Genomic DNA, 25,095 nt, shown 5'->3' on the forward strand with positions numbered 1-25,095 from the left:
TTCATTACTCTTTCGAAATGCACTAAGAATAAACGTATAGTTGAATAGAATAAACGTATAGACTTGCCTAAGATAAATTAATCTCTGTTGCTGCAGTTATTTATCGTTTAATTTGTATCAATGAAGTCCATTAATCCATTAATAAATACTGTGTTAATCCACACTGTGAAGTTAGTTAATAATGAACCTGCTACAAATTTCGTTTCCATTTTCCTAAAAAAAAAAAAAAAAAAGGAAGGGCTGTTTTCTCTAATATGTGTTAGTAACAGCATTTTTAATTATATTCTGAGAAATACTATTACATGTAGCAGCAAAGAAATGATAAAATAGAATAGACGGATAATAAAATAAATTTTTTTTATCAAACAAATAACGAAGCGGGCCTTACGTAAATTCAAAGCTTTTAATTTTTAAATATTTTTCTGAATTTGTAATGGTACTTCAAGAAATAATAAAAAATACGATTGCAAACACAAATTAGTAATGTTTACTGAAAAAAATATTATGAAAATAGTAGTAGAAAATGAAAAAGGGGTCTAAGCATTTCACTTCGCTTTGCGAAGGTAATTCGTTTCTTTGCTTTTTCGCCTCAAAACTCATTGGTCAAATTTAAAAACTAAATTTTTCTCAATTTTTATAAATATATGCTAGGAGCCGTCCGTCGTTAGGAGCATAATTTTGGGTACGCATAAACCATAACGTTTCCTTCATTTAGTTTGAATTCAAGAGTAAAAAAAACTTGACATCTTTATGGTGCGATTTTTAAATTTTAACATTTACTAACATGCATTTAATCACAACTAATAATTGTATATTCAAAAATGCGCTCAACTTCTAAGCTTGGTAACTCTTTTCTTTTTTTATAGCCATGGGAATTATCACGCCTTTTGCCCCTCTCATCGCAAAGGATGGAATCGGAATTTCTGCAACGTCTTATGCAACAGTTTATTCTTCTCAGTTGTTTATTACAGTTTTGTCTAGAACAGCCTTAGGCTACATAGCAGACTATTTTAAGAGGATAAAAACAATGATTAGTCTTCTAATCATCGTGCATTGTCTGTGTTTCTTATCTCTACTTGTTATTCCAAAAATTGATTTGTCAACAAAGTTGGACCAAAATTCAACTCTGTTAAACCTTTTTGAAGAAATCGGAAATGGCACAGAACTTTATATTATTTCATTTTCTACTGGCAAAGTTTGTAACAGGTCTTCTACTGACACAAACTTTCTGTCGATGACGAAAGTCGAAGGAGGACGTTCAAAAAATGGGGAAAATATCACACAAAAAAGTTCGGAAATAATCTGTGTTGCTAAATCAAATCTTGCTGATAAAACATTGTGCTTTGAGTTGGGGAATAACACAAAAGAGGACGAATTGTTTGAGGCTCATTTACCTTTTTGCTGTTCAACTTATTCTATGCAATTAGAACAATATGAAACACAAATGAAAACGATAAAGAACTTTTTTTATTTACATTCTTTGAATCCAGATATTTTTAAAGATAATGTCACTGCTTCGAATCCTTGTACTGCTACTTTTTCTGATGAATCAGGAAGCACTGAAAAATTTCTAAGTATGAACAGCTACAAAACGTACCAGTTTTGGCTATATACATGCATTATAATTATAGCGGGAACTTGCTCAACTGCAGTATATACATTGTCTGACACTATCTGCTGCGAGAGTGTGCAGAAGTTCAAAAGAGATTTTGGTCGACAAAGAATATATTCTGCTATGAGTTGGGGTATTTTTGCTCCCTTTGGAGGACTCTTATGTGACCTCACAAATGGATTTTTCTCAACGTGGATCCTAATGGCAGTTATGCAAATCTCGGTAATATGGAATTTATACAAAATGGATCTCGTTGCACCTAAATTTTCTCAAAATTTAACAAAAGATGTCGTCACAGTTCTTAAATCTAGTACTTTTCTTGCCTTCAATGCCGGATCATTTATAAGTGGCGTATGGGGTGGTGTAATATGGTATTATCTGCTTTGGTTCATATCCTCATTGGGAGCTAGTACATTTCTCTGTGGTTTGGTCCCTTATGTGCAGTGCTTTACTGGCGAAATACCTTTTATGTTCTTCTCAGGATGGGTTATAGAAAAAGTGGGACACTTCAATATACTTTCTTTGTCCCTTATGGCATATGCTGTCAGACTTTTATGGTACAGCTATCTTAAAAACCCGTGGTTGGTGCTACCAATAGAAATTACTCATGGCATAACTTATGGACTTTTTTATTCTGCAGCAGCTTCCTTTGGAAAACTTAGTTCCAAACCTGGGACAGAAGCTACAACTCAGTCTATTATTTTTTCCACTCATGAAGGATTAGGTAAGTAAAAATAAACAGAAAACAATGCTGATGGAAAGATGATTTTAAAAATAGGGTTGATACTAATCGAAATAAATTATTTAAACTGATTAATCAGACGACTACCTAAACTATAGATTTCAAAAATAGTTTGACCGTGAAAAAAAAAGATTTTAAAGCGTGTATAAAATGAGTTTTGTTCGTTACATTTGAGAACTTTTATTTTTAATTTTTATTTAAAGGTGGAACTGAGAAAGAATAAATGACTCTTTAGTGAACGCAATTAAGGCATGGGAAGTGTTCTTCAAATTGCTTACTTTTTCTGGAGAAGAGAGGCAGAATGAGTAAAACGCTTATTTTTAAATTCCACAAATTATTAAATTTGGAGGAAAACCTTAGGAAATCAGTGATTTTGTTTTGTTGTGTCACCACAATCTTCAAAAACGATATTTCCGTTTTATTTGATGGCCTTTAAAAAAAAGTTTGCATAGAATGCGAAATGTTAATAGTTGAAAGGAAAATAATGTTCGAAAATTTCCAGACCTAGGCCCGAATTCAGAAATCATTTTAATCATGAATGCTTGCTAAAGGTTTGCCAGATGTAAGTACCAAATCTCGTTAATTTATGTAAAAGGTGTATCGATGAATATCTTTTAATTTAAGACTTTCCTACACATATAACGACAGTGAAACTTGGTAACACGTGCATATATAGTTTTTAAGTAGTAAATAAATAGTTGCTACTATTGAAGCTCCTATCCTGGTATATTTCAGAATTTAAGAAGAAGAGAGTTGAACCTTTGTTCTTGTGATAGTCTGAAATGTCGTCTGCCTTAATTGTGCGCGAAAAGAATATGAATTTTTTGCAATTTCTTTCTTAATTCAATTTAGAAAAACATTTACTTTGAAAATTCGTAGAGAACCAATTAAAAAACCCCTTAGCTTCAAAATAAATTGCAATTTGAATTCAGAGAATTAAAATATTAAAAAAAAAATTTGCTTGATATCAAGATTTCCTTTGGGAAATTTTTTTCTCGAAATCTTTTGAACAAGCATGAGCAACTTTGTAGTTGTTTCAATTATGAAAAAAAAGAACATATCTATGTGTGTTCAAAACTTTAATACCCTTTTGTTTATGGTTAAAGCAAAACTTTTATTACTAACTGTCTAATACGCAGTTAAAATAATGATTTTAAAGAATTCGGTGTGCAAGCATATCTGGACGGTAAAAATTAAGGAAGATTTTGTTCGAATAAAAGACTTTGAAACAAAGTTAGTAGGAAAGCGGTATAAAAATTGATTGTTTGTTGCACAAACTTTGATAAACACTTAAAACTACGGCATGAGGGAACTGTTTTTATTTTATTAAACAAAAATGAAACATATTCCTAAACTTTGTGATAAAACTTTTATTCGAAAGTAAATCATTTATGCTTTAAAATAAATAAAATTTTTGATTTTAAATTGAAAAATGTTCCTTAACTTGGGGATTTATAAACTAAGAACAAAATCTTGCAAAATGCTTTCAAATTTCTATATTTTTTTTACAAAAACATATTATACTTTTGGTTCATTCTGTGGAATTATGATCGGATGTTCTGTATTAACCACCTGTTGTAGATATTTAAGAATTTTAGTGAAAAAACTGAAGCAAAAAGAATTTAACATTACATGTCGTAAATTAATATTTAAGTGAGAAAAAGTATTATCAGAGTTTGAGGACAATTAGAGCAACAAAAAAAAACAAAAACAATTTAAGTCCTCGAAAGCTAATTTAATAGTCTAGTGCAACTTGACGGCGTTTCAACTTCATTCTGGTTCGTCTTTACGTTTTCCTCACTTAAATAATAATTTGTTACCAATTAGTTTTTGGCTTCATTACATTTAGAGATTGCTAAAAATATACAGGGTGTTGCATGAAAATCATCCTAAATAGATATTTATCAAATTGATCTTCATCGAAAATGTAGAAAAAAATGAATAAATTTTTATATTTAAGAGAGGAAAAACAATCATATTTTCGAAATTAATTGAATGATCATTGAGGAAGGCTGGTGCATGGTATTAAGAAAAGAATCAGAAGCTAAAGAATGATTCAAGTTTATAAATTATTCATCTCGAAGTTTATATTGTGTTTTTTTTTTGTTTTTAATGTCAAATTAATTTAAAAAATCACAGAACTTGATGCTAATAAAATGAAAGTTGTGCTTTTTTTTTGTTCTAAATTTTTTTAGTTGTAAGTATAGTTGTCTCTTAATACCTTCAGGGCTTGAAGTAAAAAATATCTGGTTGTATTTCATGGTTTTCCACCTAATCATAAAAAATGCATAGATATTTAATTGCCCTGTTTTAAAAATAGTATTAAGTACTAAGCTGTTACAAAAATCAATTCTTTTTCAGGAGCTGGTCTTGGATGCGTTTTAGCTGGCATTGGATTTGACTATTTCGGGAGTCAGGTTACGTTTTTTTACCTTAGTCTACTTGCTTTTGGCTCCACATTTCTCAATGTTTGCAGCACGTTGTTTGTTAGTAAACGCAATGTAGTCAACACGGATATTTCTTCATCCTTGAAAAAGTCGTATAACGCAATGATAACAAACTTCTCTCTGTTTAAACCATCACGTGACATGCTTTCAATCGAGCCACAGAGCATACAGAAAACTAATCCTGTGGGATCAAGTGTTAATGTTCCTCCAGATAACATCATCATCCTAATGAAATTTGAAAAAAAGTAATTGCTAATTTTTTTGTAGTTTTCAGCAAAACTCTTACATTAACTAATGTGTTTTCAATATTGTTATTAGTGGCATGATAAAATGGCAATATTGATAATAATTGATACGTTATAAAGATTAAAAAAATAAATCATTTATATGCATTGTATTGTTCTCAAGAACTGTAACTGTTGGCACAATACCATTAAAATTATTTTAAATAATTTTAGCTCACATTTTTTTTTTGCATTTGTCATTTACATTTGTTAAATTTATAGTAAGTAAGAATGGATTATCATTTCTATCTGTTGTAATAAATTATGCATATAGTTTGATACCAGAGAAAGCAGAGTACGACTTCTATAGTGCATTAAGATTTTAACCATCTTTCGTTTACCATATAAGATGTCTCTATAGTATCAAGATCAAAAACTTCTTTCATTTATCTAAGAGATTGATTTACCAAAATGACCCCTAATTTTCAAAAGAAATAAAATTAAGATCTTCTAGCTTAAACCATTTATTAAATTATTTTATGGACTAGTCCTTGTAATCCAAATAAAAAAGAGATTAACTGATAGATTGAACGAAGTTTCCGAAACCATGCGCTCCTAAAGTAATATTTGCAAGATGTATACACAGATAAGAATTACCAACCATAATATTAAAAAAAACTTTCTAGTTTGATGAATTTATTCTGATAATTATGGGGAAATAGATACTGTGGACGAATGGCGGATATATAATATGATGGTCATGCAATGTGCGATGATTCTGAAGATTCAGAAATATTAAAAGATAATAGTGTCGAGAGATTAAATTGTAAGCGTTTTCTTTTTTTTTTCTACCTAAAAATATCATTTAAACAACAAAATATTATAAACTAAATAAATTCGATGAAAATCAATAAATTAATCATTTGTGTGCATTGAATTGTTCTTAACAACTGTAACTGTTAGCACAATACTATTAAAATTATTTTAAATAATTTTGGCTCACGTTATGTTGCATTTGTCATTTATACTTGTCACATTTATAAGAACCAAAAACGTATTTTCACTTTTAACGGTTGTAATAAATTATACATAGGTTTGATGCCAAAGAAAACAGAGTACGACTTATAGTACATTAAGATGTAAAACATCTTTCGTTTACCATATAGGATGTCTCGTGTGACAGGGTCAAAAAGTTCTTTCATTTATCTTAGAGACTCATTTACCAAAAAGATCTCTAATTTTTGAGGAATTTAAAATGCCTACTTGAACTTAAAGCTTAAAGACTTTCGTTAAATTATTTTATGGACCAGTTCTAGTAATCCTAATAAAAAAGAGATTATCTGACAGATAAAAAGAAGTTTCCGGTACCATGCATTCTTAAGTAATATTTGTAAGATAAGATACAGATAATAGCACAGATAAGAATTACCAACCATAAGAATAAATAAAACTTGCTGGTTTGATGAATTTATTCTGATAATTATGAGGAAATAGATACTATGGATGTACGACGGATATAGTATAATATGATGGTCATGCAATGTGTAATGATTCTGAAGATTCAGAAATAGTACATGATTCTGAAAAGCGCGAAATCTAATGAAAAAAAAAATGCTATGAAATTGCTTGAAGTAGCTGTTTTCTGAATTAAATACATGTTATACAACTTCTGAAAAGTCAGTTCAGTAATTAAGGTTGACATAAAAATATTCGACTTTCGATGTCTGGAAATTTCGATATCACTAAATTCTTACTGTTTCTCATCGAGTTCGTAGTGTCGAAGTTTGTTGGTGTAATTAAACTACTGTAGGGTTATAAATTACTTGTTAAAAAAAGGAAACTAATTCAATTTAGACTAATTATTTGAACCAGTAAACTACTTAATGAACCCATATTTTGTTTGCGATATCTGAATGTAATGCAAGAAAGGCAACACAAAATTTCTGTTTCCGTTTTTTCCTCTTAGGAAAAAGAAAAGACGGAAAGCTTTATCACACTAGAAAACAATCAGTCAGAAATATATTTTTATCACGGTGTCAAGAATATTGAAAGAGAAAATCTGGTTAATCCCGTAAAAGAGAGTTATTTCCCCACTTTTGACATAAAATAAGGTAATGCTATTAGGACACAAAAATCGTAATATTTATCCAAATCAATAAACTACACTGACAAGGGAGACTAGGGAAGTGTGACTCGCGAATTTTGAAATAAACTAGTGGGATGTATGCCTCATGAGGAATAATTTTAGGGGGAAACATTGGTTTCGGCCCATAGAAGGTCCTATGAGAGATAAAAAAATATTTCAATATATAGAAAAATCGGTATTTTATTACTTCTATGCAGACTATTAGTTATTTTAATTATCTCATATTCCAATTAATTTTGTGATACTTTCACATACTATATAATGCATATTTATTGTCAAAATTGAAATCGAAAATTTTAAATATCTGCAGTTTTTCAGAAAGACCTGTTTGGTTAATTTAAAAAAAAAAAAAAAAATTGGCATCAAATTTTAAATTTTTTTTTTTCAAAAAGTTTTCTAAATTAATACGAGTATGTAATTGCAAATTAAATAATAATTAATTAATTAATTTGTTAATTAATTAATTAACCAATTAATTGGAGAATGAGATAATTATAATAACTAATAGTCTGAATTGTAGTAATAAAATACCGATTTTTCTATATATTGAAATATTTTTTATCTCTCATAGGACCTTCTATGGGCCGAAACGAATGTTGCCCCCTAAAATTATTCCTCATAAGGCATACATCTCACTAGTTCATTTCAAAATTGGCGAGTCACACTTCCCTAGTCTCCCTTGTGAGCTGCACATGTCTTCGGAATAAATTATTTAAACCCTGTAAAGAAGTTTTGGCAAAGCCACATGGACTAAGAATAGGGCGACTCACTATACCATGGGTCGATGAGTTGATAGAGATTTTGGAATTCTGAAGGTTTAGAATTGGTGCACCATTGTTAAAGCGAGATTTGCTTGGAAATATCTTCAAAGGTCTTGAATATATTTCCAAGAAATATCTTGCCCCATCTTATGCTGTCTAAGTTCTTTATTGACAATAGGACCATTTTCCTGAAAATTAAGGAGCAGTTAGTGAATAACAAGTTAAAAGATCTCCCCTTGACTCCTATTCCTTCATGTTGCTCAAGCCCCTTTCTGTACGCTATCTGACCTTCAAGCGGAGATGGATGCAGACCTCCTTCGTCTTTGCCCGGCACTAAGGGACATCTCTTTGTGTGACCGTTACTGGCGCACAAGAGACTTATTAGGTTCATAGACTTTTCTTGCCATGTTTGTTTTTGCTTGTGTTTATTTATTTTGTTGTTCCTCCCTTTGTGGTGAGTGGTCTTTTGTAACCTTACCCATTGGAAATACAAAATAAAAAAAAAGATTTCCCCTAGTAATAGAGGTGTTAAAATGAAGATGCATGAAATGTCAGTTGACAAGTTGTGATACCAGAAAACAATCCCGACTAAGAGCACGAGAAGAAGAAAGGAATGAAGTTTATTTTTAAAATCAGTACTAAATATATCATAAAAATCAGTTTTCAAAGTTAAAAAAAATTTCAAGTTTTTTTTTGCAAATCTGTGTAAACAATAGTCAGAGAAAATAATATACAGGGTGTTTATAAGGTCCCGGGCCCATTTTGATGTTTAATAACTCATAAAATAATAAAGATAGATTAAAACTAATAACGTAAATGGATAAATAGACTCAAAAAGTTGCATGACCCTTGTCAATGAACTTCCATGTGTGCCCCCTTCGTCGCACGGAGAATATCAAGTCGATAGTCAATTTTACAGTCGATTTGCAAACATTTTTAAATGAATTTTATAACATTTACGTCCCTTTTGGACAAATATATTTTAATGATTTTAATCTTAGGGAATATTTTATCTATACTTGTTATTTTATCAATTTTGTCTTTTTACATCTTTATCCTATCTTTTATCCACAAATAATTTTATACCTTGAAATTTTATGCATGTTAATGGCTTTGTACAGTCGATTTCTTTTTTTAGCATAATGTTTTAAAATTGTAATGTTTTTACAATTTTCATTTTTACTGATTTTACAAATTTTATGACCTTTTGGACAGGCTTGTACTACTGTGTACTTTTACCTTGTGTGTAATTCTTAACTATTTTCTTTTACCCAGCAACAAGCTCTAGCTCTCAATTCGATCCTATTGATACCTTTATTCAAGTGTAGTATCTAGTTACTATAAGGGTCTGTTGACCTGAGCGTAACAACACCAAGCACGACCAATATTGTTTTAGTTTATTTTTATGTTAAATTTTTGAACGATATGTTATATTAAAAGGGCCTTCTTTCTGATGTATTTCAATGTTTTCGAGGCTTGTTGCAATCGCTATTCATGTAAAATTTTTAACATTTTATTTCTATATACTTGCTGTCAAATTAAACAAATTGATGTTCCATTGTATTCGGCGAATGGGCCTATAGGCCTAGGCCGCTGTAAAAGTTTCCATTACCTTCGTGGAGGACTTTTTGGTGGAACCAGCCCACATTTGTATTATATGATAAGGAAAACCACGAAAACCTTTCATGGTTGATCTGACAACAAGGGGACTCCGACAATGTTCCGCCTAGTACTATGGATATTTTACATTATCGCTGTGGTCGGGAGCAGAATTCGTATCGACCAACCATCGTTGGGATTCGATTCTCCAATTCACCTCATTAGGAGGAGAGTGCTCTATCCCCTGAGCCACCACATCTGCATTACAAATGCATTATAATTTTATGTTAGATCATTTTTAAACATGTAAATCCTAACGAAATAAACATGTCAGGAAATTTTTTGCTGACCGGCCTATGTAGGAGGCAGGGAACTGTCCTTGCATCAGAAAGGTCCTGGGTTCGAAGCCCGGGCAAAGCATGGATGTTTCTTTCCCTCTCTGTGTGTTCTATATCCTTTCTCTTTTGTGTGTGAATGTGACCCGCCCTATTAACGGGTTGTGGTTGTGTGAATGGCGTGGCAGAAGTCGAACTCCTTGCCATAGATAGCGCCACTGAAAACAGGAACAATCGCACCCTACTGCCTAAACAGGCATACGACAAAAAAAAAGAAATTTTTTACTGAAATTTAGCGTGACTGTTCAAAACAAGAAAAATAATGAAGCATGCAAAACCAATAACAAAAACGTAAAGAATTTTTTTTTTCAACAGAACGTCTCTGGTTTTTGGTTTTGAAGGATGAAATTTGTTTTTTTATGTATTTTAAATGTTGCTTAATAAATGAATATGTTTTCAATTGATTGTTGTGTTTTACAAATGCACTAAATCAAATTGTTAATTAAATCATTGGTGATTCCTCTAGTTTAGATCCAGACCACTAGCTGTTCGCTGACAGAACGAGTACTTGGATTTCAAAATAATCATTTGTGCTTGAAAATAAAATATTTAATCGTAGAAATGCAGAACGTGCGTCACAATTAGAGGTAATACTACGACACAATAAGAGGTAATACGACACTACGCTTTTTTAAGATAGATAAAGTATTCTTGTGAATTTAGTCCATAACTTCCATTTTTATACTGCAAATCTCCATTTTTAGCTCACTGTTAAAATTTGTCTATCAGACAAGAAAATTGCGACATAACTTTTTTGCTGATTTTGCCTACAATAATACAAATTATCCTTTATTGCCTTTATATTACTCAGTTCATAAAAGTATATGGTTTAGATGGGCAATTATACCTAAAAATTTAATTTCAAAATTTTGTTCTTTCCCTAAATTATCTCTGTGAATTGGCACTTTGTCCATAACTTTCTTTTTATGTTACAAACCTCCATTTTTAGCCCTGTTACAAGTTATCCCGATGATAAGGCACTTGAGAAGCAACTTAATATTTTTTGTTAATTGTAATAAATACTTGTCATTTGTTGCCTTTACATTATTCAATTTATAAAGACGGTTTAGAAAGGCAATTATCATTATTCGATAACTTTTGGAATAAAAATATTAAACAAAAAAAATTATTTAATGTTTTCTATTCCATTAGTTATCTGCCATAAACTATTCCGTTTTATTGACAAATCATTCAATTTACTCATCATAGCTTTTGTTAGTAACAGAATTAGAAATAATTTGCCGAATTTTCAATTTTTAAATGCTTGGGGTTTGTTTGCTCACTCTTCCCCATAATCGCTACGCAATCGTTATCGTCTCACAGCAAAAAAACAGATTTGTAAATCGAAATTAAAAATCCTCAAAACATTTTATTCGATTGACTTAAATTCGATTCCGCATTTTTAGTTCCCAATTCTATTTGGATAAAATTTAAACCTTATAATTTCCCATCATTATAATTTTCTATTTCATCGACAAATTATTGTTACTAAATTCCTACTTATGATTTTTTATTTCGTGTAGTTTTTAATTTGCATCGTATGGTTTTTCTGTCCAATAAGAATGCACAAACAGTAATGAAAAACGGTCTTATGATAATTTTTTTTGTGTTATATAGAGAAATTATTATAATTTATTATGATGATTGCGCATTAGACAGCATTAAATTTAAATAGAAGAAAAGTTTAAGTAGTAAAACCTCAGCAACGAATGCAAACAATGGTTTTGTCATAGCATTAATATTTCAGCGGATTTTAAATTTCGTTTAAACTTTGGGGCAGAAATCCTATAATTTTTAAAATGTACTTTTGAAAAAAGTCCTTCAAATAATACTTTTTTAACCATGCCTTTTATTTGGCCATGCTTATTTAACCATGCCTTTTATTAAATTGGAAATAATATCATATCAGAATTTAAATAAATGTACAAAAAGTTTCTGTTTAAAAATAAAGTATGCCATAACCAAGAAAATAAAAACAGGCACTCGTATCAGTGCTCATGCATGTTAATCAAATTCCAATTTGTTTTTTATCAATAAACTATCTGAGATGGAAGCATAGAAGAGTATTTAATATGAATTTTTCTTTTTATAAAAACATCTTGATTGCCTACTGCACAGCGGAATCAGTCTCAAGCTGTACAACATTGCGATTTTCGATTCTTAACTTATTTTTTGCAAATCTGATTATAAGTATCTGGTTTGTTAGATGATTAATGACGTAGCCTTTACTGTTTCTTCGATTCTGCTTACTTAAAAAGGTTTCCAGTTGCTTTTCATTACAGTATTATATGTATCTTCAGTTTTACTGAATCTAATACAATATGTTTGAATAAATAGGATACAATATGTTTTTATAGATTCATTTTGCCTTAAGTCAGCGGTTCTCAACCTTTCAGTATTCGCGGTAATATTTTCAGTATTTTCAAACATAATTTTCATCGCGCCCCCCACTTACAGTAAAATGTATACAACAATAATGTATATTGAGTATTTTGAATTCTGCTTTTAAATTATTTTTAACTAACTGCCAAAACAAAAGTAAAGTAAAAGCCAGCAGCAATTGAGATTGCAGAAACTATGTTTGGAGTTAATTTTTCAAAAGAATTACCGTCCTCTTTCAAACGATACTGTTGCTCCTCGAATTGGTGATACAGCTGAAAATGTAGTGTCAGCTTTTCTCGATGTTGCGTGACAAAATGTTTTCAATACAGTTTGATGAAGCATAATAAAGATGCTCATTTAATTGTTTATGTTTGATTTTGTGATAATATGTCAGTAGTAAAACTACTTTTCTGCAAATCAATAGAACTCAAAACAACAGCGCTAGCATTATTCGCTATTTCAAATGAAGTTATGAATGAGGCAAGCATAGAATGCAAATATTGCATCGGAATATGCACCGAGGTTGACCACAGGTTGAGAATCACTGCCTTAAGTAGTATATTATTTTTAATAGCTTACATTTGCTTTATTTTTTGATGAATAAGATGCAGAAACTTCTTAGAAACGTTTTGAAGTAAAAATAATTATCGATTTTAAAGATCTATATATTTTCAATTAAATGGGTATGTTATTATGATTTTTTTTATATAGATATGATATGTTTTTATCATCTTTTGTATGTAGATAATTTTTTATTTCTGAAGACTAGATTTTGCTTCATTTTTAATAAGTGGGATAGAGGTTTTTGATAATGCGTTCTTAATATCCTTTTGTAAAAAGAATTTTAATTTTTGTAGAATAGACGATTGCTCTGTTTTCCATTCAATGGAAAATAATAAGTTTTCCTTAAAATAATTTGTTATTTTTGAAAACAGGACATTTGTTTTATTTTCAATGAATGAGATACTGATGTTTTTAACATTTTTTAAAAAAGATAACTTATGTTTGAAGACTAGACATTGCTTCATTTTTAATGAGTGGAATACAGTATGTTGATAGTGCGAACTCTACATCATTTTGTTAAAATAGTTTTTAATTTTTTGTAGAATAGACGCTTGCTCCGTTTTCTATTCAATGGGAAATATTTTTTTTACAAAAATAATTTGTTATTTTTGAAAACTGGACATTTGTTTTATTTTCATTGAATGAGATACTGATGTTTTTAATATTTTTTAATAAAGATAACTTATGTTTGAAGACTAGACTTTGCTTCATTTTTAATGAGTGGAATACAGTATGTTGATAGTGCGAACTGAACATCATTTTGTTAAAATAGTTTTTAATTTTTTATAGAATGGACGCTTGCTCCGTTTTCTATTCAATGGGAAATATTTTTTTATACAAATAATTTTTTATTTTTGAAAACAGAACATTTGTTTTATTTTTAATGAATGAGATACAGTTTGATAAGTTTTAATAAAACTTTAAATAAGGTTCAGATAAAATTTTTAGCTGTGTCTAATGTGCTGAATAATATTTTCTAGCCTATTTTTAATATGTAAAATGAAAATTTTCAATGATTTGGCACAAATTTTGCATTAGTTTTCTGCTTTAATTGAGAATAAAAAATGCGCAAGGAGCAACAAATCGATAAAAGATTTAATTCAGGCAACACAAGGATTGTGTAAAAGAATAATATTATTGTGAAGAAAACAAAACACTGTAATTTGACTCTTTTTTTTATCATTACCCCCAAATAAACAATATTTTTTAGAAAAGTTGTGTTCATAATTTTTTTTTTTATAAGTTGAGTAAAACTTACTTTTTTCTAATAGAAAGTTGTTTGGAAAAATATGATAAATGCTTTATTTTACTTAATTTCCAGCTGTTCAAGAAAAATAATGTTTTCTCCAATATAAGCAGGCAAGATAAAAGTAAACACCCGTGATCACGAGTAACTGGAGCAATTTTTTCGTAGCTACTTGTATGAGTGTTCTGACTCGTTGAAAAGATCTTAACTTAACGTCTCGAAAAGGACTTTAATTGGAGTCAAAACTGGTGGTAAAATCTATTTCACATCTAACGTGTTTTCAGAAGAAAAGAAAAAATATCTGTGAGTACCCTGACACATTAACCGAGATATAAAATGCATACGAGAGTATGGCCGTTGCTTTTCCGAAAAAAAAAAGTTTATTCCTCTCAAAAGAAAAAGAAAATATATAATTTTATTATCGATTCTCTTTTTCATTTTTGTTTATATCTGCTTATGTGACGGTAAGAAAATATTATCTCTAAATTCTTTATACTTTTTACTTTAATACTACATTGTAAAACTTTTCGCGTATAGTATCAACCATTTTTGGTGTAGAGCAAATTAAAACTGTTTAAAGTGCATATAACCACATTTTTCTTTTACTTTTTCACTGTTATAGTTGCACTTATTTATTTAAATATTTTTTGCTTGTTTGTTTGTAGCCAGTACATATTTTCATGCGCATTAGAATCAATCATTTATAGCTTGATTTCGAAAACATTTAGTTTGAAAAACGAACTTATTTTTAACACTATAATCGAACTAATTCCATCAAACAATTGCAATTTTGTCTAATTTATAAAATTTTTCGCACAATGACTCTAGTTTTGTGCTTAAAAATGCATTTAGTGTACATCAGCACCGAAAATAGTGGCCATTATACAGCAAATTTTTTTTACAGTGTACTTATTTAAATTATAATTTCTATAATTTTACCTGCGTCTCATTGCTTTGAATTTTATTTACGCTTTTATTGACTTTTCTAAATTTTAAATTTTATAATATAGTTTGTATTTCTATGTTACTGATATCATTGTTATCACCTTTTATTGTAGATTTTCGAAGAAATACAACCTTTTTAAAATGCTAACTAGAAAAAATATTAACATCAAATTTAAAAAGTCTATTTCACTTAAAATACTAATGAATTTATAAGTCCAAAAGAGCTTCAAATATTTCAAAATAATAAAAAAAATGAAAATTTGGGTAAGGTAGACATTTCAAGAAATAAAGATAGAAATTCCATGAAAAGTGGTTTTTAAAATTCTTTTAAAAAATCACTTTTAAAGCGTTATTTTCGTTAAAAATCATTTTAAATCTTATTCGTGTCAGATGACCGTAAGAAATGGTCAAACAATTATTGAAGCCAGTAATGTAAGTTTCATAAAAATAACAATTAAAAAACATTTTATCATTTTCAATGAATTAAAATATATTTTTCCTGAACAATCAATATATTTTGAGAGTTAAGGCTCCACAGTTTCGCGAGCTGTTGCGTGGTGGTAGATCCGATTCTAGGAAAAACAGGTACCGGAAAAAAGGTACTCGGAAAAAAAAAGTCCCCGGAAAAAAAGCAACTTCTTCACAAAATATAATTTAAAATAGAAAATAACACATTTTTCACTTAAAAAAATTGCAAAAAAAAGTAAAACATTATTAAAAAATTTAAATAGTACCTTCCCGCTTTAGAAAATAATCAAAGGAGAATAAATAAATGAAATAAAATTTAAAAAAAAAGCGTATTACAACCAGCCCATAAGTCCCCCCCCTTACCCTTCTCCTTAACTCAATGATCTAATCTGCATTATTACAGATAAAAAGAATACATATTCATTGAAACAGCGAGAAGCATTCATGCTGCCCAGAAAGCGAGAGGGGAAATATCGCTACAGATTTTCCCTATGGGGGTACCTTTTTTACCGGGACCTTTTTTCCGGGACCTTTTTTTCCAGGGACCCTTTTTTTCGTACCTTTTTTTCCGGGACCTTTTTTCCGTCTACCGGTAGATCCATGATGTATTTCGTTAACTACAAATAAAAAGCAGTTGACTTAAATGTTTATCTAGGTTATTTCATGAAGAGGCAATGGCAAAAAGGAAAGTAAAATATTATATCACGTAGTAAATATCCGATAATAACAATTAAAAATGAGTTTTTTTCTTCAAGAATGGAGCAGGAAAACGGAAAAGAACTCTCAAAATCTGTACCTTCCTGCGAAGAAGAAAAAGGCAAAATACAGAAAGGTTTTTGTCATGTTGATCGAGAAATGATTCGATTTAAAATACATTTCTTTTTGTTTTATGGAGGTAAGACACATTCTTCTTAGAATTTATAACTACAGGAAGTATTAAACTAAGGCAAAACAACGTTAAAGAGCACAAAAATATTTCTAAAATACCTGTATTTTATAAATATTTTTGTGCTCTTGAACGTTGTTTTGCCTTAGTTTGTATTTTAGCACAAAATTCGCCCACTTGTGTATTTACAGGAAGTACTGTACATTGTAAAGATTATGGTGTAATATCTATCCGAATTTGACGCTGAAAAGCTCCAAAAATAGTGTCTAATTTCATTTTAATATCAAACCGATGGTTCATACACACTGTAAAGAGTGTAATTTAATAGAAACTGCAGTAAATGAGGAAGCTTTTACCAAAATTATTTTTGCGTCCTGAAACACCAACGATGGGGCATTTTGGATTTCTCCGTTTGTTTGTTCTAGTTTACATCGATTAAAAGTTGACGAGAGTCTTTCTTCCTCGTGGCTGTATAACATATATTCAAATGAAAGTTCGCCGTTAATACTTGTATACACATTTTTAGTTGTATAATAAGGATAGGTACAGTGGTGGCCAAAAGTGTGGACATTTTTTGAAAGTTTCATGTTTTTCAACTTTGTGTGCTTGTAAAATATATTATTTTTCACTTAAATACAAACGTTTATTTATCAAATTGAAGGTAATTTAATATAGAATTTAATAATAAATACAGTATTACAATATCTGTATTACAAAAAAAGTTATGCAACTAATAGTAAGATCTATCTTAGATTTGCATTTTTTTAAAGTGATACTAACACAATCAATACTTAGTAGGATAACGCTTATTTTTTAAGACAGCTCCACAGCTTCTTTTCATCGAGTGAACGAGTGTTTGGAATTCGTCTTTCGTAATCACATGGTGCCAAGAATCAATTATAGCTTCAATAAGTTGTCTTTTATTGGATGGACGTTTTTTTCGTACAAGAATTTTCAAACGTCGCCACAAATTTTCAATTGGATTGAGATCAGAGCTGTATCCTGGCCATGGTAATATATCTATGCCTTTATTTTGAAACCATACTTTGCGTACTTTTGCTGTGTGGCATGGAGCTAAATCCTGCTGAAAAATAAATGGTTCGTTGTAGGGGAAGAGATCCCTGATGGAAGGTATCAATTTTGGCTTCAGGACAGTTTCGATGTATTTTTTGGTATTCAGGATACCAAATCAGGCCGAAAAAAATGCGCAAGTGCTACTGCCGATCGAAAAATTAAACGGCTATGCATTCAAGATAGAAAAATTTCATCAGATGCCTTTAGATGTGAAATGAATGCAGCGGGTATTGCAGTAAGTTCAAGAGCAATAAGAAGAAGGTTATCAGGATTTGGACTACAAGCTAGAAATTCAAGGAAAAACCATATTTAAGTAAAAAACAACGCGAAAAACGAGTTAAGTGGGCAAATGAACAAATTAAATGGTCAGAAAATCAATGGAAGCAAGTAATCTGGAGCGATGAGAGCAAAATATCGCTCTTTGGTAGGGATGGTAGAAAATAAGTGAGATGTAGAGTAGGTGAAGCACTTCATCCTGACTGCATTAAAGCAACTGCAAAAACCCAACAAATGTCAAGATTTGGGTATGTATGTCTGCAGACGGTATGGGCCGAATTCAAGTGATTGATGGCATCCTGAATGCCAAAAAATACATCGAAACTGTCCTGAAACCAAAATTGATACCTTCCATCAGGGATCTCTTCCCCAACAACGAACCATTTATTTTTCAGCAGGATTCAGCTCCATGGCACACAGCAAAAGTATGCAAAGCATGGTTTCAAAATAAAGGCATAGATATATTACCATGGGCAGGATACAGCCCTGATCTCAATCCAATTGAATATTTGTGGCGACGTTTGAAAATTCTTGTACGAAAAAAACATCCTTCCAATAAAAGACAACTTATTGGAGCTATAATTGACTCTTGGCACCATGTGATTACGAAAGATGAGCTCCAAACACTCGTTCACTCGATGAAAAGACGCTGTGAAGCTGTCTTTAAAAATAAGCGTTGTCCTACTAAGTATTGATTGTGAAAGTATCACTTTAAAAAAATGCAAATCTGAGATAGATCTTACTATTAGTTGCATAACGTTTTTTGTAATACAGATATTGTAATACTGTATGTATTATTAAATTTTACATTAAATTACCTTCAATTGGATATATAAAAGTTTGTATTTAAGTGAAAAATAATATATTCTACAAGCACACAAAGTTGAAAAACAGGAAACTTTCAAAAAATGTCCACACTTTTGGCCACCACTGTATATTTCAATTTTGTAGTATCTGTGAACTGTATTAAATAATAATATTTTATCTCTATCCGCTTCGGTTTTGATAAATGTAGTTCAAAATCATATTAATATTCACTTTGTGATGTGTATATATTATTTTAAGAAACTAATTTCACTTCAAGAAATATTATTATATGATTTTTATGATTCCTGCTACATATTGTATCGCAAAAGTTTTGAGGATCCTTAAGTATATCATGCCTTACTGTAATTATAAATTTTAGTGTTACTGAATAACGAACATGGCTACTTTAGGCCAAATAGTGTTAAACACCATTCTGGGTGTTTCATCACATCAGGATTTACCCTTATTGGTTCTAGGTTGTTGGTTCTTGGAGTAAAGGAACACTCAGTGGAACAACACTTTTGTGTAATGTAGTTGCACTATGTTTGGTGTTCAGGTACATCAAAATTTTTTAGAGTGTAAGTCAAACAAAATTTTGAAAAGATCAATGGACGTGGACACAACAATGTTAATTTTACTTTTTTGCGCATTTCGCTTTTATCTCGAGAACATTTGAAACTAATTAAAAAATATTGCACAATTATAAAATTCCTTTATTTTAAGATAATTCCATGCAAAAAAGAACTTTTAGTTAATATTTATTATCTTTAATTATTTTATTTAATAATAGTAGAAAAATTTTTGAGTTGTAAGGTATGCAACTTCTGCATTATATAAACTTGCGCCAAAATTGAAAAGTGTAATTTTAAATATACAATTTAATTGAAATCGGTCTATTATTCGCTGACAAATTGAATTTTTAAGATTAGATTTCTTTTTTTTAAAAAAAGAAGCGATTTCACAGGAACTATTTGACTGATAAAAAATAATAAATATTCAATAAAATTTTCTTTTTTGAGTGAAATTATCTCAGGAAAAACAAATTTTGAAAAATTCTCGAGGCGTAGCATAATACGTAAAAAGTAAAATTACCTTTAAGGGGTCCAAACTACCGACTGCTCTCCTGACGGATTTATTGAGACCATACTTCCCAGATAGCGGCTACCCCCAAATTTTGATAGTCAAATTTCATGGGGGAAAAAGTGTGTGTATTCAGCGAAAGTACGTTTTCGCGTCTGATTTCGTATCTTAAACTATCGTCTGTACTGATTTCATTTGCATACTTGAGGTCATACCTTTGCACCTTTGACATCGAGTCCTAGAACTTGATTTATTTGTATCACGAGCAGATGATAGTGGAGTTTTATAATAAAACAAAGGTTAAATTTAAAATTAATAATTTATTCCTTTAAGTACCATAGCCATGCTCCACCCTTTACAAAAAATTATTGGAACGTTGAACCGGAGCGTTCCAGCCAGACTACACCCTTTTAAAAATGGTATTCAGCAATGAGTATTTTACGAAATATATTTTTAGAAGCCTTGGCAAAAAGGAGAGAAAAAGTATACACGATGGGGGTCGTATATTCTGAGAGATTAATATTTTTCTAAGGTCGTATATTCTAAGAGAAACACCGGAAAAGAACTGTTGACATCTTTCATGTCTGCATATTTGAAGCTCAAGTCACACTATTTGCGTCTTGGAACAGTTCCGAAAGTTAAAAATTCTTCTTAACGTTAGGCCGAAAATTTTCAAACTTGAGCCAAAATTATATTAGACTTACTAAAGATAAATTAACCTCTGTTGCTGGAGTAATTTATCGTTTAATTTGTATCAACGAAGTTCATTAATAATGTGTTGATCCACACTGCAAAGTGAGGTCATAATGAACATGCTACAATTTTCTTTTCACATTTCCTCCGAAAAAAAAGCTGTTTCTTCTAATATGTGTTAGTAACAGCATTTTAAATTATATTCTGAGAAATATCATTACATGCAGCATCAAAGATATTATAAAATAGAATTGAGGGATAATAAAATAAAAATATCTTTTCTCAAACGAAAATTAAATAGAGGTCCATTGCAGGCATAAGTTCGACGTAGTCCATAGATGCATTATTTTGGATTGTTTATATGCAAACCATAAAGTTTTCTTTTATTTAGTTTGAATTCACGAGTAAAAATATAGACATCTATATTTTGTGCTACGTGTAATTTTTTAAATTTCAACACATTTACTTAAATGCATTTAATCTCAACTAAAAAATTAACATTGAAATGCTTTGAAATTTCAAAAGTGAGCTCAGATTCAAATTTTTTTTATTCTTCTTTTTACAGCCATGGGAGCTATACTGCCTTATATACCTCTCATCGCAAAGGATGGAATCGGAGTTTCAGCAACGTCTTATGCAACAGTTTATTCTTCTCAGTTGTTCATTACAGTTTTGTCTAAAACAACCTTAGGCTACATAGCAGACTATTTTAAGAGAATGAAAATTATGATTAGTCTTCTAATCATCGTGTATTGTCTGTGTTTCTTATCTCTACTTGTTATTCCAAAAATTGATTTGTCAACAAAGTTGGACCGGAATTCAACTCCGTTAAACCTTATTGAAGAAAGCAGCAATGACATAGAACTTTATATTATTTCATTTCCCACAGGTGAAGTTTGTAATAAGCTTTCCAATGACTCCAACTTATTGACGATAACAAAAGTCGAAGGAGAACATTCAAAAAATGGTGAAAATGTCACACATAAAAGTTCAGAAATAATCTGTGCTGCAAAGTTAAGCCTTACTGATAAAACACTGTGTTTGGAGTTATGGAATAACACAAAAGAGGGAGAATTATTGGGGACTCAGTTAACTTTCTGTTGCTCAACGTATTCTCCGATGCAATTAAAACAATATGAAACACAAATGAAAGCGAAAAAGAACTTTTTTTATTTACATTCCTTGAATCCAGATATTTTTAATGATAGTGTCACTGCATCAAGACTTTGTACTGCTATTTTTTCCGATGAATCAGGACACACTGAAAAGTATCTAAATGTGAACAGCTACGAAACGTATCAGTTTTGGTTATATGCATGCATTATGATTATAGCGGGAACATGCTCCAGTTCAGTATTTACATTGTCTGACACAATCTGTTGCGAGAGTGTGCAGAAGTTCAATAGAGATTTTGGTAGACAAAGAATATATTCTGCTATAAGTTGGGGCATTTTCGCTCCTATAGGAGGGCTTTTATGTGATCTCACAAATGGATTTTTCTCAGCGTGGATCCTAATGGCAGTTATGCAAATCTTGGTTATATGGAATTTATACAAAATGGATCTCGTTGTACCTGAGTTTTCTCAAAACTTAACAAAAGATGTAGGTGTAGTTCTTAAATCTAGTACTTTTCTTGCTTTCAATGCCGGATCTTTTATAACTGGCGTATATTGTGGTGTAATATGGTATTATCTGCTTTGGTTCATATCCTCATTGGGAGCTAGTGCATTTCTCTGCGGCCTGGTCCCTTATGTGCAGTGCTTTGCTGGAGAAATACCTTTTATGTTCTTCTCAGGATGGGTTATAGAAAAAATGGGACACTTCAATATAGTGTCTTTGTCACTTCTGGCATATGCTGTCAGATTTTTGTGGTACAGCTATCTTAGAAACCCGTGGTTGGTGCTACCAATGGAAATTACTCACGGTATAACGTATGGACTTTTTTATTCTGCAGCAGCTTCCTTTGGAAAACTTAGTTCCGAACCTGGGACAGAAGCTACAACTCAGTCTATTATTTTTTCAACTCATGGAGGATTAGGTAAGTAAAAATAAGCAGGAAACAATGCTAATGGAAAGATGATTTTAAAAGTAAGGTTGATACTAATCGAAATAAATGATTTAAACTAATTAATCAGACGACTACCTAAACTATAGATTTAAAAAATAGTTTGACTTAGAAAACACGAAATGATATCAAGGGGTGCTTAAAATGAGTTTTGTTCGTTGCATTTGAGATCTTTTATCTTTAATTTTTATTTAATTTTTTTTTATAGAAGAGAGGCAGATAGAGTAAAACGCTTATTTTTAACTTCCACAAACTATTAAATTTGGAGGAAAACCTTAGGAAATCAGTGATTTTGTTTTGTTGCGTCACCACAAACTTCAAAAATGATACTTACGTTTTATTTGATGGCCTTTAATTACGAAAAAAAAGTTTGCAGAGAATGCGAAATGTCAACAGTTCAAAGGAAAATAATGTTCGAAAATTTCCAGTCCTAGGCCCATTTTCAGAAACCATTTTAATCATGAATGCTTGCTAAAGGATTGCCAGATGTATGTACCAGATCTCGTCATTTAGGTAAAAGGTGTATATATGAATACCGTTTATTTTAAGACTTTCCTATACATATAACGACAGTAAAGCTTGGTAACACGTGCATATATTATTTTTAAGTAGTAAATAAATTGTTGCTACTATTGAAGCTCCTATCCTGGTATATTACAGAATGGAAGAAGAAGAGAGCTGAACCTTTGTTCTTGTGATAGTCTGTAAAGACGTCTGCCTTAATTTTGCTTGAAAAGAACATGCAATTTTTGCAACTTCTTTTTTGATTCAATTTAGAAAGAAATTTGCTTCGAAAATTCGTAGAGAACCAATTAAAGATCCCTTAGCTTCAAAATAAATTGCAATTTAAATTCAGATAATTAAAATATTAATTACAGGTCTCAATTTAATATTTAAGTGAGAAAAAAATGTTAATTGAGTTTGAGGACAATTAGAGCAAAAAAACAATTAAAGTCCTCGAACGCCAGTTTAATAGTCTAGGGGGACTGGATGGCGTTTCTACTTCATTTTGGTACGTCTTAACGACACTTAAGTATTAATTTGTTACCAATTAGTTTTTGGCTTCATTATGTATATAGATTGCACATAATATACAGGGTGTTGCATGAAAATCATTCTAAATAGATTTTTCTCAAGTTGATCAAAAAAGAAGAAAAAAATGTATAATTTTTTATATTTAATAGAGGAAAAAATATCCTATGTTCGAAATCTAAGAAATTACCGTTGCTGGTGTATGATTTTAAGAAATGAAACAGACGCTAAAAAATGATTCAAGTATCTATATAATTTGCCTCGAAGTTTATATTGTATTTTATTTTTGTTCCTAATGTCAAATTAATTTTAAAAAAATCACAGAACTTGATGCTAATAAAATAACGTTTTTTCTTCTTCTAAATTAGTTTAGTTCGAAGTCTTGTTGTCTTCAGGGCTAAATGTAAAAAATTATCTGGTAGTATTTCATAGTTTTCCACCTAATCATAAAAAATGCATAGTTATTTAATTTGCCCTGTTTTAAAAATAGTATTAAGTACTAAGCTGTTACAAAAATCAATTCTTTTTCAGGAGCTGGTCTTGGATGCGTTTTAGCTGGCATTGGATTTGACTATCTCGGGAGTCAGGTTACGTTTTTCTACCTTAGTCTACTTGCTTTTGGCTCCACATTTCTCAATGTTTGCAGCACGTTGTTTGTTAGTAAACGTAATGTAGTCAACACGGATATTTCTTCATCCTTGAAAAAGTCGTATAACACAATGATAACAAACTTCTCTCTGTTTAAACCATCACGTGACAAGCTTTCAATCGAGCCACAAAGCATGCAGAAAACTAATCCTGTGGGATCAAGTGTTAATGTTCCTCCAGATAACAGTATCATCCTAATGAAATTTGAAAAAAAGTTATGGCTAATTTTTTTGTAGTTTTCAGCAAAACTCTTACATTAACTAATGTGTTTTCAATATTGTTATTAGTGGCATGATAAAATGGCAATATTGATAATAATTGATGCGTTATAAAGATTAAAAAATAAATCATTTATATGCATTGTATTGTTCTCAAGAACTGTAACTGTTGGCACAATACCATTAAAATTATTTTATATAATTTTAGCTCACACTTTTTTTTTGCATTTGTCATTTACATTTGTTAAATTTATAGTAAGTAAGAATGGATTATCATTTCTATCTGTTGTAATAAATTATGCATATAGTTTGATACCAGAGAAAGCAGAGTACGACTTCTATAGTGCATTAAGATTTTAACCATCTTTCGTTTACCATATAAGATGTCTCTATAGTATCAAGATCAAAAACTTCTTTCATTTATCTAAGAGATTGATTTACCAAAATGACCCCTAATTTTCAAAAGAAATAAAATTAAGATCTTCTAGCTTAAACCATTTATTAAATTATTTTATGGACTAGTCCTTGTAATCCAAATAAAAAAGAGATTAACTGATAGATTGAACGAAGTTTCCGAAACCATGCGCTCCTAAAGTAATATTTGCAAGATGTATACACAGATAAGAATTACCAACCATAATATTAAAAAAAAACTTTCTAGTTTGATGAATTTATTCTGATAATTATGGGGAAATAGATACTGTGGACGAATGGCGGATATATAATATGATGGTCATGCAATGTGCGATGATTCTGAAGATTCAGAAATATTAAAAGATAATAGT

At 30.4% G+C, this 25,095-nt stretch overlaps 2 protein-coding genes across 4 annotated transcripts; both read left to right on the forward strand.

Annotated features, from left to right (window-relative positions):
- Positions 1-866: 866 nt before the first annotated feature.
- On the forward strand, positions 867-5,252 carry LOC107441652 (major facilitator superfamily domain-containing protein 6-like; the record flags this gene model as incomplete). The annotated part of the gene is given in 2 exon segments (XM_016054995.4): positions 867-2,336; positions 4,716-5,252. Coding segments are annotated over 2 exon segments (1,805 nt in total), but the record flags the coding sequence as incomplete, so codon positions are not given.
- An 8,992-nt stretch (positions 5,253-14,244) lies between these two features.
- Positions 14,245-24,512, forward strand: LOC107441650 (major facilitator superfamily domain-containing protein 6). 3 transcript variants are annotated; one of them, XM_016054991.4, is made up of 4 exons: positions 14,247-14,421; positions 16,287-16,426; positions 20,913-22,385; positions 23,976-24,512. In XM_016054991.4, the coding sequence occupies exons 2-4, from the start codon at positions 16,288-16,290 to the stop codon at positions 24,326-24,328; spliced, it is 1,965 nt and encodes a 654-aa protein (XP_015910477.1). In that variant the 5' UTR covers positions 14,247-14,421; position 16,287; the 3' UTR covers positions 24,329-24,512. The 3 variants fall into 3 exon arrangements, with proteins under 3 accessions (XP_071037264.1, XP_015910477.1, XP_071037263.1); XM_071181162.1 differs by lacking the exon at positions 14,247-14,421 and adding an exon at positions 14,443-14,582; XM_071181163.1 differs by lacking the exon at positions 16,287-16,426 and having other exon boundaries at positions 14,245-14,421.
- The last annotated feature ends 583 nt before the right edge of the window (positions 24,513-25,095 follow it).

This window comes from Parasteatoda tepidariorum, chromosome 5 (assembly GCF_043381705.1).
Source record: "Parasteatoda tepidariorum isolate YZ-2023 chromosome 5, CAS_Ptep_4.0, whole genome shotgun sequence".
NCBI lineage: Eukaryota > Metazoa > Arthropoda > Arachnida > Araneae > Theridiidae > Parasteatoda > Parasteatoda tepidariorum.